The sequence below is a fragment of the Dendropsophus ebraccatus genome, chromosome 2, assembly GCF_027789765.1.
Source record: "Dendropsophus ebraccatus isolate aDenEbr1 chromosome 2, aDenEbr1.pat, whole genome shotgun sequence".
NCBI lineage: Eukaryota > Metazoa > Chordata > Amphibia > Anura > Hylidae > Dendropsophus > Dendropsophus ebraccatus.
The window spans coordinates 146565547-146580036 of NC_091455.1; the positions used below are offsets into that span (position 1 = coordinate 146565547).

Genomic DNA, 14490 nt, shown 5'->3' on the forward strand with positions numbered 1-14490 from the left:
ACATCTACAGTAACTAGTCACTCTTGGCTGCGGGTAGCCTTATTTCAGTAGTTCTTATAAGCTTTTTATAGTATAGTCCTTCTCTTTAATGTGACATCCTGGAGATGTTTCTGCATAAAGCTTAGCCAAATAGTTATAGCACAAAGAAAGTCATTTAAGTCTCCATTAATCACTTCTAATTACAATCAGTCATAAAAAAGAGTTATTGTTACCACCTAGAGAGGAATTTTGGGATGAAGGAATTTAATACCATTATGATACAACACAAAATAAATGGCTGAATTCCTTGATAAGTGCATTCATAGATAGGATCACTTTCATTATGGTTGTTAAAGGGGAAATTCTGGCAAGCATGTTTTTGGTAGTTTCCAAGTTCAATTCACATCTTTTTAGTGTACATCACTGTTATATGTAGGCATATGTAGGAGTATGCAGCAAAAATGTAGGCCAATATATAGCACAGCATTTATTTATAGAGAGGAGAAACCTGGAGACCCCAAAAGAACAGTAAAGATGACAGAACGAAGGACACCTCTTTAGCTGTACTTGTATTGTACCTACCTTGTATTGAAATAAGGGTTTACTAAAAATGACTATACACCTTCAACAACAGTGATCTCTCCCGTTGTCCCCATAAACATGAACATGAACATTCAGTACAGTTGAACATTCAAATGTTCTCTATGGGGAGATGCTGTATCGCTGTGGCTTTTCCTTCTGAGAACAAAGGGGTCGGGCAGTGAAAATCCATCATGTCCGACCACTATCCCCACCGACATTATCTATCAGTGGAGACTCAGGCTCTTTATACCGAGGGCCAAACCTGCCAACATAAGAATTAAAGGGGTATTCCAGGGAAAATCAATAAATTGGTAATGGAAAGGGTTAACCAAGGTTAACCCTTTCCTAATATACTTGTCTTTTTTTGGCCCCCCAAGGAGATCTCCGGTCCGGTCACGTGATCTTCCAGGTTGCGACTCCCGGATCCTCTGTCCTTCCGGTCCGGTGACGTCACTATACCCGTCCGTCGTCCGCTCTCCTTATTAGCAGCAGAGCACTGAACCCTGACTGGCTTGGTAGCGTGTAGCCAATCAGGGTTCAATGCCGACCCGAGTCCCGGGAGGGGAAGGGACACGGCGGGAGGCATTATTTCATTCATAGCCATCAGACGCCGGGAGCGGAGCAATGTCACCTGCCGTATACCTTCCCCTCCCAGGACTCAGGGTCGGCATTGCTGTCAGTCAGGGGGGGAAGTCCTGCAGAGTGATGTCAGATGTCACACATCATCACCCTGCAGGGAACCCTCACAGTGACCTGCTGTACAGTTAGCCGGGTGCTGATCCCCCCGGCCCCCCCTCCCTGTGCTATCATGCGCTGTGTACGAAGCAAGAAAGGAATCTCTCCTGCCTCACACAGAGCGCCTGTCAGTTGAGTATAACTGCTTGAAAAAGGCGCCGATATCGGGTCCAAAGCTGCAACACGCTTACACCGGAGGGGGGGGGGGGTGAGTGATCTGTGTATCGCAATGATTACCGGGGGGGATCAGCACCCGGCTAACTGTACAGCAGGTCACTGTGAAAGGGTCCCTGCAGGGTGATGTTGTGTGACATCTGACATCACTCTGCAGGACTTTTCCCCCGAGTGACAGCAATGCCGACCCTGAGTCCCAAAGATTTGCAGCAATCAGACATTATAAACGACATACAGAATAGGGAGAAGAGTAGAAATGATAACACAAATACAATGGATAGAAATAAAAATAGTAAAAAACATGCCCAAGCCAGGGAAATATAAATTTAATTTCATCACTGAATTTAACTGCGGTACCAGAGAAATCAGACATATTTTACAAAGGCATTGGGCATTAATACAAAATGACCCTATACTAACATGTACCATGTAACATTAATATTACCCCAACGCAAAACCAAGAACTTGCGCAGTTACTTGGCCCTGAGCAGTCTTCATAGTAATAAAGGTCCTGCGGCTGAGATTGGTACTGTGGGGGGCACTTCCCACTGTGGGATATCTCGGTGCATATGTTGTGCTTGGATCCCTGAACAACCTGTCAGTAGTTTCTCTTCTCCTATCACCAACGAGGTATTCAGAATAAAAGACAGATGCAATTGCTCTTCTGACTACGTGGTGTACTTGCTGAGCTGCCCGTGCCGCTTCCTCTATGTCGGCCAGACAGTTCAGACACTTCGTTGCAGAATGAACAAACATCGTGCTAATATTAAAAATGGTTTTGTTAAGCACAGCCTCTCCCGCCATTATCTGCGTAAACATCATAGCGACCCGTCTAGTTTAGTCCTCACAGTGATTGAACAGATTCCAATAAATGCCCAGAACAGATATAGGTCCCTGATCAACCTATTTTTTTTTTTTTGTTATCTCTCTCATGAGCCGGTGGGGTGGGGGGTCGGGTTAGGAGGGGGGTTGGGAAGGGGAGGGACGGGGGTTTTTGGAAAACATTGTTGTAAATTAGTAATGTTTATTATCTGTTATCCGTGAAATTATGTACTTTTAAAAAAAAAAAAAAAAAACATTTTATATTTGTTGAGTCTACTAAAAACAAAACAAAAAAAAAACAGGGAGACCTATTGGATTTTTTGCCTGTCATCTCTGGTACCGAATGAGTTAAACGAGTGCATTGATAGCATCAAATAATAATTTCTCATCCTTTTTTGCTATTTATATGAATTCTGGCTTTGGGTTCATGTATATTATTGCATTCTTATGGGTTAATACCTTGTTATCTGGTGATTTATTATGTTTCATATATACTTTGTATCCTCCTACTTGTGATATCACTTCCTCTTGTTGGATTTAAATATGGCTACTTCTGATTGTATTAACCAAGCATCTGATGAAGAGACCAGTCCGGTCTAGAAACGCGTAATGCTGAGCCTTTTATACATGTTTTTATTATTTTAATAAAGTAGTTTTATACTTTATCTGTTGGGAGTAGCTGCGCCTGTTATACCTGCTGGAATTTGGAGAGGAGGGACCCCTCACATTGACATGCTGTAGTGCTGACGCCGTACCTGACCCACACTGAGCCCCCACAATCCCTGGTAATTACAGCAGGCTCAGGGGACCCCCACTCTGGAGCATGGTGGGGAGGCAGAGCACTGAACCCTGGTTGGCTACACGCTACCAAGCCAGTCAGGGTTCAGTGCTCTGCTGTTAATAAGAAGGAGAGCGGACGCCGGACGGGTATGGTGACGTATGGTGATGGACCGGAAGGACAGAGGATCCGGGAGTCGCAACCTAGAAGATCACTTGACTGGACCGGAGATCTCCTTGGGGGGCCAAAAAAGGACAGGTAAGCATATTAGGAAAGGGTTTACCTTGTTAAACCCTTTCAATTACCAATTTATTGATTTTTCCTGGAATACCCCTTTAAGTGTATAGGGACCTTAAACAGATTCTGCCAGTAGATTTATGCTGTCCTAGCTAAGGGTGCCATAAACTAGAGACAGAGAAACTGAACAGAATGATGTATCACTTACATTTAACAAAATGATGTAAGTAATACACTGATCTGTTGAGCATTTATATCACTAGTTTATGCTGCCCTCATTTAAGGTGGAATAAACCTAGTGATAGATTTCCTTTAAGGTAACAGGCCTAGGCGTCTTTACCTGGCATAGGTTATGAGCAGTACAGTACTGTACTGCACTGTAGAAAGATGCTACCAGATATAATAATATACAGTAAGTGCCTCACCACCACCCCACTCTGATGGGAAAGATCATCCAGTCTTTTAAACTTACCATAAATCCAGACTGTAGCATTGTATGTTGAGTAAAGTTTTACAATGTCCCAGGATAGACCATGATATGGTGAAAATATTGTTAACCGAGGCCATTTTAACATGAAAATCATTTTAAATATCATCCCAAAGTTGATTTTACTTTCCAGGAAAATAATTTTAAGTTCTTTTGGCCTTAATTTTGAAGTATATAAAAATGCCAACTTCCATGAAAGCAAAATGAGAAAAACAGACAGCAACATTTACTGGACTACACTACCATTTAGCACAGAGACATCCAGTGGGACTTGTCTACGAATAATCAAACTCACATTTAACAGTGGTGATTGTCAATGTTGTTTGGTTGGGAATGAAGGTGATGCATGAACTGGCAGATAGAGGTTACACTGTATACAGAGAAAAGATACTCTGCTGTGCAACCTCTCCAGCACTTGCACATAGAGCAACGAATGTGTGAGAATCCAAGCCGGGAGGTTTATGAAGCGGAATCGTCTAATGTGTTTAGGATTACAACCATAACTCAATCCAAAAGCTTTTCTGATTACCATCACTTCATTACTTTGCCTGCCAGTATGTTTACCTTGTGTCTCAATAAATTTAGTTTTAACAAATGTTATATGGAAGTTTAATTTCCAATGGACTTGGACAGTCAGGTTCTCCATCTGCAGGTTGTTTCAGCCTGAAGGGTGAACTTTAGCTACCCTCCCACTGAGCTTTCCTGATCACCTAGCTTATGTGTGTGTCAGAGACAAGATATTTGGAAGGAATGTAGATGTTTATAGAAACTCCCCATTGCATCCTACAGCTGTCTAGGTTCTTGCTTAAAATACTAAACAATAGGTATTGGGTAACTACATTAGCAATGGCTTTTCTGTCTGATTTCACAGCGGCCATTATTCTTTCTTCATGCTCTATTACCATCCTCATCACAAAAGTCAACAAGCCCACTTTCTGAAACTCTAAAAGGAGAAATCTACATGTAATATGTACGACAGTATATGACAAAATGATAGATATATGAAGTACATTTCCAAATATAGCATTTACCAGCTTCTAATAACTTGTCCCCTATCCCCAGAATATGCAATAAGTTTCTGATCACAGCTTGTATGATTATTGGGGCCCCAGCAATCTCTCAAACGGGGACCCAATATACCTGGTTGGATGGAGCAGGAAAACAAACTTGCCCACAGCTTCTCCATTCATTCTCTATAGAGCAGCTCGAGATCGTCAACTATGGCGCTCACCCTGCTTGTGGGTGACTGTTCAGGATAGTGCACGGGATCCAAATGCTCAGATTCTCTGGGATTAGGTTGACATTGGATAAGTTATAAGGAGCTGAAATGTCCTGTTAAAGCCTCCAATAGGCCCATACTAACGCTTCCACTGCAATATATAGTTATTGTAAACAGTACTTTATATTGTGTTCTGACCAGCCCATTTATTGGTTGAAGCTGTTTTATGCAAGGCACAAAGAGTTTATTTTTACTGAAATCCCTATGACTCCGGAGGAGAATGTGTTTCCTTACTATGCAACAACACACAAAAGACCTACAAATCTATAATACAGACAGGCAGTGACTTGGTGTGCCACGATACATAGTCTGAAAAATGTCATACTGCCTACAGAATGGCTAATGAATCTACTAATGGCAAATGAATAAAACGTGAACCGAAATTGTCAAAATCTGAGCACACTGTGGCAATATAAAAGCAATGCACAAATTTGATTGAGGAAACATAAACATCATTATTAAAATACTGTAATAGCACTGTAATCATCTTACCAGTTCCTGCCCATCCTGTTGTAACGGTAGAAAGGTGGATTCCAATATGCTGATCTGATCTTTACTGAGTTTCTGCCACAGCCCGATCAGTACAATTATCAGCTGTGTTGCAGTCTTCAGCTTTACAAAGGCCCGGAAAAGGTTGTTCTGCAGTTCTTCAGTAGCATCCGCTATACCTAAAACCTGAAGAAGAAAAAAAAAAAAAAAGAGTTCATACATGACTTTTGAGCAAAAAAACAAACAAAAACAAAACAAAAACAGTGCTTCTAGGTCAGAATACATTGCTGCAAAAAGCAACGGATGGGCAAAGCTAGCCATCATCTAGTTGTTTTATGTGTCCCCCAACTGTTATGTAAATGCTTTGTGCTACTTGTATTTGCTTTTACATTGAATAATTCTTTATCACTATCTTTGACAGCAGAAAATGTGTCAAGCCATGAGCTTTCTGATTTTTATTCCAAAAAATAAAATAAAATCCAGTATCAGATTGCAAAAGCACACGTTTTTATAAAGAGCTACCCATATCTCCACATTTCACATTTTATATCAAGGAAATTTATGTTTCATTGAATTTTACATTCACTATCTTACTATCCTGAGTGATTTCCAATAAGACCCTTATCTTAAAATGCCCTTGGCACTTAAAAAAGATAATTTGACTAGTCACAAAGACATTTTTGATTGATCAAGGTCTTCAGCAGAAAGCAGCAGCCCAGAACTGGGGGAAGGGGACTGAACAGATAATAACAAGTATGGAACAAATTGTTAGTCTCTACAGGGAGGATGATTCAAGTATTTTGTCTGATCGCAATACCCCTATAAGGCCATGTTCACACAAGGTTTTTTGAGACAAAGATATGGCTGTAGTTAAATAATAAAGAATGCGGCAGCCAAGAATTTGTAACAGGAGTATAGCTTGACCCAATAGAAGAGGGTCTTAGAAGAGAGAACTCAACTATCTCGCATTCATAGCATGTTCTGTGGATATGCCTTAAAGGGAACCAATCACGCCGAAAATCCATCTTAAGATAAGGAAACTTACTGGCACATCACCCAGCACGTTTCCTAAACATCCCCCTGTAACCTCCGTGCCCCCCTCCATCAGTCAGTAGTCTTACTTTGAAGAAGTCCCGCACTGTATGTAAATTTCCGGCAAGTAGTCACGGGGGGCGGAATTAGTCAAGGTGGGCAGGATCAGTCACAGGTCCTGGGCGTCTGTAATGGCTGTAATCACGCCCAGAGGGGCGTGATTGAGAGGTCTGCCTTCCATCCACATCACCTGGCAGCTTGCGTTTTATGTCGGTGGCGCGCTGACGTCATCCGCACGGAGCGCCGACGTCTTCGCAAGCCGCCGGGTCACGTGGATGGAAGGCAGACCTCTCAATCACGCCCCTCTGGGAAATTTACATACAGTGCGGGACTTCTTCAAAGTAAGATTACTGACTGATGTAGGGGGGCACGGACGTTACAGGAGGATGTTTAGGAAACGTGCTGGGTGATGTGCCAGCACGTTTCCTTATCTTAAGATGGATTTTCGGCGTGATTGGTTCCCTTTAACTATATAAGATCGGAATACCCCTTTAAGACAAGAGTCTTATGGGAAACCACAGATCCTATGGGATAACAAGAATTGCTAAATCACTAACTAAATAACTGGACTTCCACTATGAATGTAGGAAAAAATATAACACTAGAACTTGTTCCTGAAATAGCTTATGCTATGGGCCTCTAAATATAGGTTCCAGAAGAACCATTACATTAGTGGAAGCAATAACCAAATGCGCCTGTAAGATACACAAAACCAGTCCTTTAATAAAAGTGCCTGTAATACATCCTTTCTGCTTATGTCTGCGGAGAGATAGAAGGAAGTGGCTCACAGGAAAGAAGTAACATTTTGTAGGCAAGTGACACAAAATACAACACCCAAGTGGCACACAACTGATTACATATCCTTCCACTTTACAATGTACTTTAAATGTGTGATATGATGAGCTGTACACACTGGAAGAATGTTTCCTATATTATAAATCTGGTTTGCTTTACAAAATGCATACCGCTCAAGGTGAAAGAGTAATACTGTCATAAAAATAACCTGTGTAAGTTATATAGAAGTTTTACAGCAACATCTATGAGACATCAGTCTGTACTGTACAGTATGTACTAACAAAGCTTAAGCACCATGTACAAAAACCTCTACATATAAGGTATAATGATACAGTGCCATTAACAACCAAATATCTGTAGAGTAAATGTTAATTGGCAGCTATACTGAAAATGTCTCCATCTGAATGACAAACCCATGAATAGTTTTAGCTCCCTCCAAGAACACACAAAAACAACACAGAAGTGCCCAATTCCTATGCAGATTTATATAAGTTCAATGTCTATTGTAGACAGATCTACACAATGCAATGGTAAGCTTATACAGCAACACATGAAGCCACGGCTGGTGCAGTGAGGTGTGCGCCCAGGAGCTTTGTGTTATGTGCTGAGTAAGCCTTTTTATAGATTTATAGAGTAAGGCTATGTTTCCACGTTGTTGTGGCCGTCTATAACATTTGCATAATGTAATAGAAGGTTTTACCTCCGGACTCCCTGTTCCTGTACAGTAGTAAGTGGTTATGCATACTGTATATTGAACATATTGCCACTCACTTTTACAATGTTCCTTTGTCCTGCTATGCGGCAGCAGCCTGGTACTAAGCCTGGTTCGTGGATATTCACAAAAGCACCCCCCACTCTGGAGGATCCCATGAATCAGATATGCCCGATTCGGCAGATTATCGCTCCATGTAATAGAGACAATGATCAGCCGATAAAACGATCAGCGGCTGATCATTTCTTTAGGCCCAGACCTAAAATTATCAGCCGCTGACCACGCATCAGTACATGTAATAGCAATGCACGGCTGATGTGTCCTGGCACCGTGGGCTGCAGCTTTAAAGCTGACAGGCCTCTCAGCCAATCACTGGCTAGGACAGTCTCCGCCAGTCATTGGCTGAGCGGCCATTCAGTTCAGACAGGCTCTGAAGCTGCAGCATGTGGTGGCGGGAAACATGCAGAGAGCCGGGGAACACCGGGAACGTGAAGAGGTAAAGTATTAACTATCTGGGCAAGGGCTGCACAGACATAACTAACAACGTCCGTGCATCTCTTGCTAAACGATTATCTGGCTGTGTAATAGGCCCAGTAAACAAGCAGATCGGCACTCGTTTACAGTATTGATCAGCCCATCTAATAGGACCCTAAGATATCTAAGGTTGTAGAATTCGCTACCAATTCGCTGACATAACTTATATGGCTAAAGAAAAGGCAAAATGTGAAGGTGTCTGAAGATGAGCCGGTTGTTTTTTGGTAGTCTGCCAGTAGTTACACAAATAAACCAATACGTGTGGGTTTTACATTCCAAAGCATTTGTCAAGATAACATATCACTGTGCCACAATGGTCCTTGTAAAGTGTATTCACAAGGGAATCTCTAACTAAATGCTTTTGATCCCAGTAAGAATAGGTTCATCTGATCTATACCTGGCTGTGCCTGAATGCTCCGCATTGTTAGGAAGAGAACTGTCTACAGCGTAATATGTTCATGTTTTGTAAGTAATAGAATGGCGCCAGGGTGACAGAGCAGCATGAAATGTCAGCAGAAACACTTTTTTGGTTACAATGTTTTTCATTCTTCTTATGCTGCACAATCTTCCCAAATTAAATTCCAGAGACCAATAGGTGCAGATCGCTTTCTGATAAAAGTGGGGAAAGATTTAAAGAATTCTGAGACTCTGGTTATTAAAAAGGGTCTTTTAAGTGTTTGTATGGTTCCTATTCTAACTCAATAGGTTTTATGAAGGGCACTTAAGGACCCATGGGACGAGTCCACAGGGACTCAAACTTCCAGTGTAAGCTGCATCTCCACCTAAGTTTTTAAGTCCCCACTGAGACAGTTATACTCTAAGGCTATGTTCACACAACTTACTTTTTATGACAAAAACGACCATTATTTTCAAGTAAAACAGTGGCCATTCTTTTCAAAGTGAAATGTGTTGCATTGAAGTCAATGCAAACAATGGCCGTTGTTCACACAATGTATTGTTTGTTTCAAACGGCTGTTAAAATAATTGACATGGCAATTATTTCTGTCTGTAGTGCAATGATTTCAAAAACAACGGCTGCTGTCCGTACATTGTGTAAACATAGCCTTAAAGCGAATGTACCATTTCAGCAAGTGATTTTTTTTTTCACTTCCTGGTCGGCGCTAGTTTGGAGATCCCGGCTGCTTGATCCATTTTTTTAAAAAATGCCTTATCGGTTTCACAGAAAGTGGCCATTCTTAGCTCAGGATGGGTGAAGCTTAAATGCTCCAAAAAGTGAAGTACTTTTGGGCACACTTCTTTGATGTGAAATGAAATCAACTTAAAGGGGTTGGCCCCTTTATAGTAAAATTGTTTTGTGTAAAGTTTTATTAAGTTTACTCACTGTATATACTGACAGCAGCTCCCTGTGTACCTCATAGAGCTAATATCAGACTCTCCTCCTCCAGGCTGTGCTGCCCTGCTCTGTGGTGAGTCTGTCCATAAGATGGCTGACATGGAGGAGCATGTGACCATGCCCCGCACCGCCCCCAAGTGTCTAACACTGAGCCCGTGTATGCCTATGGAGGACACTGGGTGGGGGGGGGGGGCATGGTCACATGCTTCTCCATGTCAGCCATCTTATGGACAGGCTGACCACAGAGCAGGCAGCCCAGCCTGGAGGAGGGGAGTCTGATTTTAGCTCCATGGGATACATAGGGAGCTGCTGTCAGTAAGGCCTGTGAGTACACTTACTAATACTGTACACAGAACAATTTTACTATAATGTGGCCAATCCATTCAAAGGGTCACTATAAAAAAAACATGTGGGTCGGGTATGTTTCTGCTTATGTTTTTAATATGAATAGTAATAAAGTCAGACATTTCATTCAGCAATGAGTACATACTTTTTTCTGCGGTTTTAGACTGCTTTATCTTAGTTTACATGTCTGAGATGAATATTTCATGGCCCAAGCTGCTGTCTATTACACAACTCAGTAATTGTGTGGGGATGGCCCTATTACACTGAGAGATGTGCAGCCAACAGATGATTATTTTCAAAAGTGTCACAATGACCCGATCAAATTATGTACATCTGTTGGCTTCTCAGCTCATCGCTGGCCCTATTACAAGGCCTGTAAGTCCGATAATCGCTACTGTTTAAATACAGTTTTGGGCTGGGTTCACACTATGTATATTTGAGGCTGTATTTGTGAGGCTGTATAGCAACCAAAACCAGGAGTGGATTGAAAACACAGAAAGGCTCTGTTCACACAATGTTGTAATTGAGTGGATGGCCATCATTTAATGGCAAATATTTGCTGTTATTTTAAAACAACGGCTGTGGTATTGAAATAATGGCCGTTATTTACCGTTATATGGCGGCCATCCACTCAATTTCAACATTGTGTGAACAGATCCTTTCTGTGTTTTCAATCCACTCCTGGTTTTGGTTGCTATGAGGACCTGACATGAGGACCAAATACTGCCTGAAATATACATAGTGTGAACCCAGCCCCCAACATATCCCCCATTGTGTAGGCTAGAGTACAAGATCCTATGAAACAGTCTGTTGCAATCCTTCTTCTAAAATTAACAAAAGGTGTGCTCAGCGTTCTGTACCACATACAGGAGCTTAGGAGACCAGGCAGGCAGCCTCTCCCGTGTCTGTTCTAATTTCAGTATGTAATATCTGTCCTGTTACATCATACAAACAAAGAAAAATAAAACAGGAAAACAATCAGGACCAACACTAGCTAATGGAAACTTAGCCAAGAAAAAACAACCTCAGAGGTAATCCAATGGCTAGGTTCATAGAGCGTTTTTTTGGCCGTTTGATGTTGGTCTTTTTGAACGTATGTCTTTTTGAGGACAAATAAAGTCTATTATTTTGAAATCATGGATGTCATTGCAAAATAACGTCAATTGGCCACAAAAAGGTGTGTGAACCTATCCAATAACTGATTTTACCTTTAAGATTTTATCAGGAAGTGAGAATCCCAGAGCTGTGCAGGAGGACAGGGACAGAAGCTTTATATACAGCTGTTTGAATGGCTGAGTGAGTGTGTGTGTGTGTGTGAGTGTGAATATATATATAAAAAAAAAATATATATATATATATATATATATATATATATATATATATATAGATATATATATATATATATATATATATATATATATATATATATATAGATATATTCAGAAGGAATTTGGTTAACACTGGGATGACATTGGTGGGGGAAAGGATGGATAGTGAAGTGAGTCATTTTATTAGTTGAAGCCAGTCTGCCCATAAAAATAAATCTGTATCCTGCCAGACAACCCCTTGGAGGAAACTGCTGTCATTATTATTAATATAGGAAGGAATTATTGAACTCTGGAATAGTAAAGTACAATTAAATATAATACTTAGGATAAAAGTGGTTACATCTAACGCTGATATAATTCTGTTTTAGCAACTTTTAGTTTAGAATTTTTATTCAATTTCTTCTTATATTAGGGGTAGGCAAAGTTTTTTTTTATTTTTTGTTTGCTCTAAATTTTTAAGAGTTGGAAGATCTGATCTATTCATCTGATCTATCTGATTTATTAGTTCCAAGTTGTAAATTGATTTGAATATAAAAACCAAATTCTCTGCATAAACCCTATGAACTTTAGGGTATGCTGAGTACAGGGCTTGAGTAGAGGGTTACCGTATGACAATTTACTGTGGATGTCAGGATTTAAAGGCAATAATGCTGACAGCGCAGAAAAAGCGCCCCTAGTGGCCAAGCTATTTGGATCATTACACCGATTAAATAAACATCTAGAGGTATAATTGTGCTTCAAGAAAAAGACCTTCAGCTCAGAAATCTGTTGCACATATTATTTGCTTACTAGCAACCTATAATTTTCATAAAGCTCCCTGGCAAAGGTACACTCAGATGCAATCTGAAACATATGTCTCGTCTGTTAAAAGCAAAAAAAAACAAAAAAAAACACACACACATATACATACATATATATATGAATGTATCTTATCTTACTGATATAACATCTGCTGCAAATTATAGAGAAAGGAATATGCCAGTGAATTAAATGAATCTGTTGCAGATGCTTTGAAAAGAAAGCTGTTATATTAGTAGACAGATGTGCCAAGCACCAGATAAGCGAGTCCAGTGGAAAGTGAACACTGGGAAAGTGTTACTTGCGCCTTCCACTTATCCCTACTGGATGATTGCCATGAAAATCAGAATAATTGGGAGATCATCAAAGATATATGTACGCAATGTGTGATGTTATATTACATTTTGGTGCTTTAGCCGCTGAAGGGACGACTTGTTTATGACATTTCTGGCAATCTATGGTTGGGAGAACGCAATTCGTTGTAGACAGAGCTTGCAAAAGCCTATAAGAGGAGCAGGTATATCCATTTCTTGTCAACCACAATCATGTTACCTTTCACGATCAAACACCAATCTTAAGAAAGAGAAACTCAAGACATCCAGATGTGCTGTTGCCAATCCACTTTCTGCAGTAACAGATGAATATACAATAGTAATGATTTTATATATAGGTGTATCTTCATGAAAGTGGTCGTCTTTCATGAAGAATATTCTAGGCTAAGAATTCTGACCCACAATCTAGACTCTCTTCTATAAATGAGAGTGGGGAGCAACTACAAAGAACACCTGTGAACCAAAAAGAACTATGGCAGTGCTACAGAGAAAGGGAATTCTTGATTCCATGACTACCACCCCCTTTCTCACAGATTGTAGATTATCACTAAAGAGTTTTACAAATGAGACAAAAAGTGATCAGTGTATTTGCACGGGGAACCTTCTAAAAAGAAGAGTGGCTTAGTGGTTAACACGGCTGTACTGCAGTAATGGGACCTTGGGATTGAACTGAACCAAGGAAGACATCGGCATGGCAACTGCATGTTCTCCTTTGTTATAGAGGTCTGTGGTCTGTGCTATAGTGTATATGCACATACAAAACCAGTTATTTCTAGAAAAATTTGTGTAATTTTTATTATTTGTCATGAAATAATATAGATGGTATTAAAGGGGTACTCCGGCACTGAGAAAAAAAAAAAACAATCAATCATAAACATAGTTTTTACATTTATTATCCCTCCGGAGTCTGTCTTCGTTTAAATTTACCACTGTTTGCAGGTCCCTGAAGCTCCAGTTGGTGGCTTCATTTTTTCTTTGCTACCTGGTTTGGGCTTTCCCATGATGCACTTTGTCTCTTGTGATGTCTAACTGACTCTGTAAAACTATTAGATGGCTTACATCTTGCTCAGCCAATTATAGCTGAGCAACCTGAGTCATCTGACAAAGGGAGGTTGGCTTAGACCCGCCTCCCTCTTGATGATGTCATTGTCACAAAATGGCTTTCACAGAGCAGCCTGGGGTCAACGGTTATTAGCTAAGAATGGGTTTACTTCACTTCCTGGTGGGGGATAGAGGGGGGGGGGAAGATAGGGAAGGGGGACAGATAAGTCATTGAAGCCTATTACAGCATATAGCTGTATCCATGTTTTCCAGGACTCCCTAGTAACTTCTTTTGGCACTGGTAATCAAATGCAGAGCGCTTTCATTTGGACAAAGCCGAGCATGCTTGAGGTTTGCTCATCTCTACAATCTAAAAGCGCCTATGCACTTCATAAAGATAGCCAAGCCCACAGCTGGCAGTGGGTTTGGCTGACAAAATAAAAAGTAAAAAAAAAATACACTGTGTGAACATAGCCTAAAAAAGTAAAGCAAACTAAACACAAGATTTCGATACCCCCAAATGCAAAAAATAAATATAGGTAAAAAATTTATTTATGTACATTTATTTAGTATGACTGCATGCCTAACGAAGCAGGC

General features: G+C 40.6%; 1 protein-coding gene across 2 annotated transcripts in view; it reads right to left on the reverse strand.

Annotated features, from left to right (window-relative positions):
• BBS9 (Bardet-Biedl syndrome 9) overlaps positions 1-14490 on the reverse strand; it is a 254546-nt gene that overhangs the window by 38472 nt on the left and 201584 nt on the right. For both annotated transcript variants that reach the window (XM_069958443.1, XM_069958444.1), the window contains one exon: positions 5566-5748. In XM_069958443.1, coding sequence (XP_069814544.1) covers positions 5566-5748 — 183 coding nt within the window. The remainder of the gene's footprint in view (positions 1-5565; positions 5749-14490) is intronic.